The sequence below is a fragment of the Octopus bimaculoides genome, chromosome 21, assembly GCF_001194135.2.
Source record: "Octopus bimaculoides isolate UCB-OBI-ISO-001 chromosome 21, ASM119413v2, whole genome shotgun sequence".
Classification (NCBI taxonomy): domain Eukaryota; kingdom Metazoa; phylum Mollusca; class Cephalopoda; order Octopoda; family Octopodidae; genus Octopus; species Octopus bimaculoides.
The window spans coordinates 18,029,985-18,033,896 of record NC_069001.1 but is presented as its reverse complement, the minus strand read 5'-3'; the positions used below and the strand labels follow the sequence as shown (position 1 = coordinate 18,033,896).

General features: G+C 39.6%; 1 protein-coding gene across 1 annotated transcript in view; it reads right to left on the bottom strand.

Annotated features, from left to right (window-relative positions):
• The window catches only part of LOC106870293 (ATPase family AAA domain-containing protein 5), a 79,064-nt gene that overhangs the window by 31,204 nt on the left and 43,948 nt on the right, over positions 1–3,912 (bottom strand). The window contains exon 11 of the mRNA XM_014916318.2: positions 1,873–2,049. Coding sequence (XP_014771804.2) covers positions 1,873–2,049 — 177 coding nt within the window. The remainder of the gene's footprint in view (positions 1–1,872; positions 2,050–3,912) is intronic.

Here is a 3,912-nt window from a genome sequence, read left to right as displayed (position 1 = left end):
AATTGCTTTTTAAATGCTAAGTGCCAAAAAAATTGGCCTAAATCAGTCTGGGGATGGGGATGAAAAAAAAAGCCACAAATTTTCTCAAATTTTTATTTTCGTAATTTTCAAGGCCATGGTGAGAAAAAAAAAATAGGGAAACTCCCCATCAAAACAGAAAACCCAATTTATGTGGGAGTCCTGGTCTGAAATTCCACCATTTATAGACATTTTTAATAGAGTAATTAATTTTTTATGGAAATGCTGTCATGTCTCACAATTTATCAACCCCATACCTATTATAAATGTGCCAAAACTCAAGTTCCTGTGGCTTGAAGCTTTGGATTTAGCTAGGTCTGAAGACATTGCAAAAAAGCAACTATTTGTGACATGTAACAAAATAGGTAACCCCTGGATTTATTCTTTGTAAGCCTGGTACTTATTCTATTAGTCACTTATGCTGAACCACTAAGTTACAAGGACACCAACATCGGTTGTCCAGCAATGGGGGTGGGGAGAGACACACAAACACACACACATAAATATATACATAAATATATAACGGGCTTCTTTCAGTTTCCATCTACCAAATCTACTTACAAGGCTTTGGTCAGCCCAAGGCTATAATACACAACACTTGCTCAAGGTACCATGCAGTAGGACTGAACCCAGAACCATGTGGTCTGGAAGTAAGCTTCTTACCACACAGCCACACCTGCACCAATATCTAAAATATTGCCAAAAATGTTTTCTTTCCAAGAACCTGAAAAAAAAATTAGGCAACTACTATACCATGGTCACTTGTGTAATTTGAAGCTGTCACCTCAGTTTCAAAAATATGACATCACACAAATATAGCTACATTTATACAAATTAGGCAAAATTTCGACCAATTTGTTGACCATTCAAATTGTCATATTTCGTAAAATATTCATTCAAATTTCCCAAACGCAATATCAAAATGTTTCTTTTTTTTTGGATTCTCTCTAAGAAATAGTACAGTACATTTAAATATTTACAAAAATTCATTTTCAAAAAGTGATATTTTTACGTGGCACTAGCACAGGTGCTTTTACTTGGCACCAGCACAAGACTCTTGCAGGCCAATCCTCTTCAGCAGAGGGAGTAGCATTAACACTTCTGCTGTGGAGGACAGGACTTCTTGAGTACAACAAAGAACCAAGTATATATAAAGTCACAGCTGAAATACTTTCGATCATAGATCTGTTCTAGACAGGAGCTGACCAACTTTAAGTGAACATGAATTTTATACACATACACCAAGTACACACTTGTATATGCACATACATATACATCATCACCATGATCGTTTAACGCCCACTTTCCATGCTAGCATGGGTTGGACGATTTGACTGAAGACTGGCAAGCCAGAAGGCTGCACCAAGCTCCAATCTGATCTGGCAGAATTTCTACAGCTGGATGCCCTTCCTAACGCCAACCACTCTGAGAGTGTAGTGGGTGCTTTTACATGCCACCGGCACGAGGGCCAGTCACACGGTACTGGCAATGGCCTCGCTCAAAAGGTGTTTTTTACGTGCCACCTGCACGGGAGCCAGTCCAGCGGCACTGGCAACGACCTCGCTCGAATGATTTTCTAACGTGCCACCAGCACAAGTGCTAGAAGGCGACACTGGTAACGATTACGCTCATGTCTAAATCCTAATATAATTAAGTTTTACTTTCCAATCTTCCAAGGTCACTAAAAACAAACACAAAAAAAATACATGTAACATCCTGAACTGATTCAATTGGTTTTACCTCTCTTCTTCACAGTCATATACACATGAACATATATACATCATGTACATATAGACACACTTATGTACATATACAGACACACACACACATTCTGAGTAAACTAAAACAACTCACAAACATGTTTCTCGTTCTTCTTTCTTTTATTATTTGGTAACTTCCCAGCCAAACTGGAGCCAACTAAATTCTTCTCACTTTTAGAACTCTTATCAGATGCTGTATTATCTACAGACATCTTGAAGAAGGTAGAAAATGATGGAGCATCAAGATTCTTCAGAGGTGCATTTGGGACATCTGAAAGAGAAAGCAGTTTTGATAAGTAACTGTACAGTGTGTGTGTGTAGGAATGGCTGCATGGTTAGGAAGCACGCTTTACAACCAAGAGGTGTCAGATTCAGTCCTAGCATGCAGCATCTTGAGTAACTTTTAGAAGACAGAAGTGAATGAAACCTGTTATTTATGTAAATATGTGCATATGTATATAATATATATAATATATGCTCTGAAAGTATTGTTTCTAGAATAAGAATAGGGTGGAGGAAGTTCAGAAAACTATGACCCCTGTTGGCAGCAAGCAGACTCTCACTAGAAGTGAAGGGTAGGTTGTACAGTGCTTGTGTGGTAATGGCTATGTTACACGATAGTGAGACATGGGATCTGACTGCGGAGGATATGTGTAGAGTGGAGAAGAATGAAGATAGTATGCTCCATTGGATTTGCAACATCAGTGTGCATGACTAACAAAGCACAGCTGTGTCAAGAAAGAGAAAAGTTAGGCATAAGAGGGATTAAACGTAGTGTGCAAGAGAGGAGACTGTGTTGGTTTGGACATATGATGCATATGAGTGAAGACAGCTGTATACAGAAGTGTCTGCTGCTGAAAGTGGATGGTATCTGTGGAAGAGGGAGACCCAGGAAGACATGGGATGAAGTGGTGAGGACCGATCTTAGGATGTTGGGCCTCATAGAGGAAATGACAGTAGACCGAGATGCTTGGCGATATGAGGTCCTAGGGAAAACCCGTCCACAAAACTGAGTGTAGAAGAGTTGTGTCCCACTCACATGTAACAACACTCTTTTCACCCTCTCTACCCTAAGAAATCAAACTACAACTCCTCTTCTAATTGCATCTTTCTCTTCCTCACATTTCCTCCTCATACATTATGATTGTTTTCCAATCCCCTTTCTTGCCCTCACTGCTCCCTATACACCCCACCATCCACACCCATTCTGTATTTTTTTAACCAGGTTCTATGTTCATATTCTTGTTACTTGTGAGTATACCAAAGCACTACACCATCTCTCTTCTACTCTCTCTTACACTTTTGCTGTTTCCTACTCTCTCTCTTTCCCTTTGGTCACTCTCTCCCTCCTCTTGTTTTTCCTCTAAGTAACCAAGTATCACCTTTACATCAGCACACTTGTTTCTGGCCTCTTTCTGTACCTCCCTCTCTCTCTTTCACTAGGTAACCATGTACCTCCTCTATAGCAAGACACCTATTTCTACCTCTCTGTTTCTCTGTTATACTCTAACCTTTCATCATTTGATACTGGACCACCTCCTCTAATTGCCCCCTCTGTTGTGGAAAGACACCTGCTTCTGTCTCTTTATTTCTTTGTCACACTCTGACTTTCATCCTCTGACACAAATGCCCTGCCCCTCTCATAATTCCTTGATGTATGTATGTATGTATGTATGTATATATATATTCTTTTATTCTATTTGATTCAGTCATTTGACTGTAGCCATGCTGGAGCACTGCCTTTAGTCAAGCAAATTGACCCCAGGACTTATTTTTTGTAAGCTCAGTACTTATTCTATCGGTCTTTTTGCCAAACTGCTAAGTTACAGGGACATAAACACACCAGCATCGGTTGTCAAGCAATGTTGGGGGGGACAAACACAAACACATACATACATACATATATATATATATATATGTAGTGAAACTAACATCTCGATCGCCATTATATACAAAGAAGCCATCTTCTCTCGCTGTTATAAATATAATCAAGTTCGGGCGTAGTAGAAAACGTCTTTCCCTGTCATCACATGACTAATTATTATTTGAAGCGGCAACTGCTTCGTACTGTTCCCGCCAGAACGCAAACTGACCAATCACAGCCCTTAATAAGGTCACGTGATAGTGCTTTTCT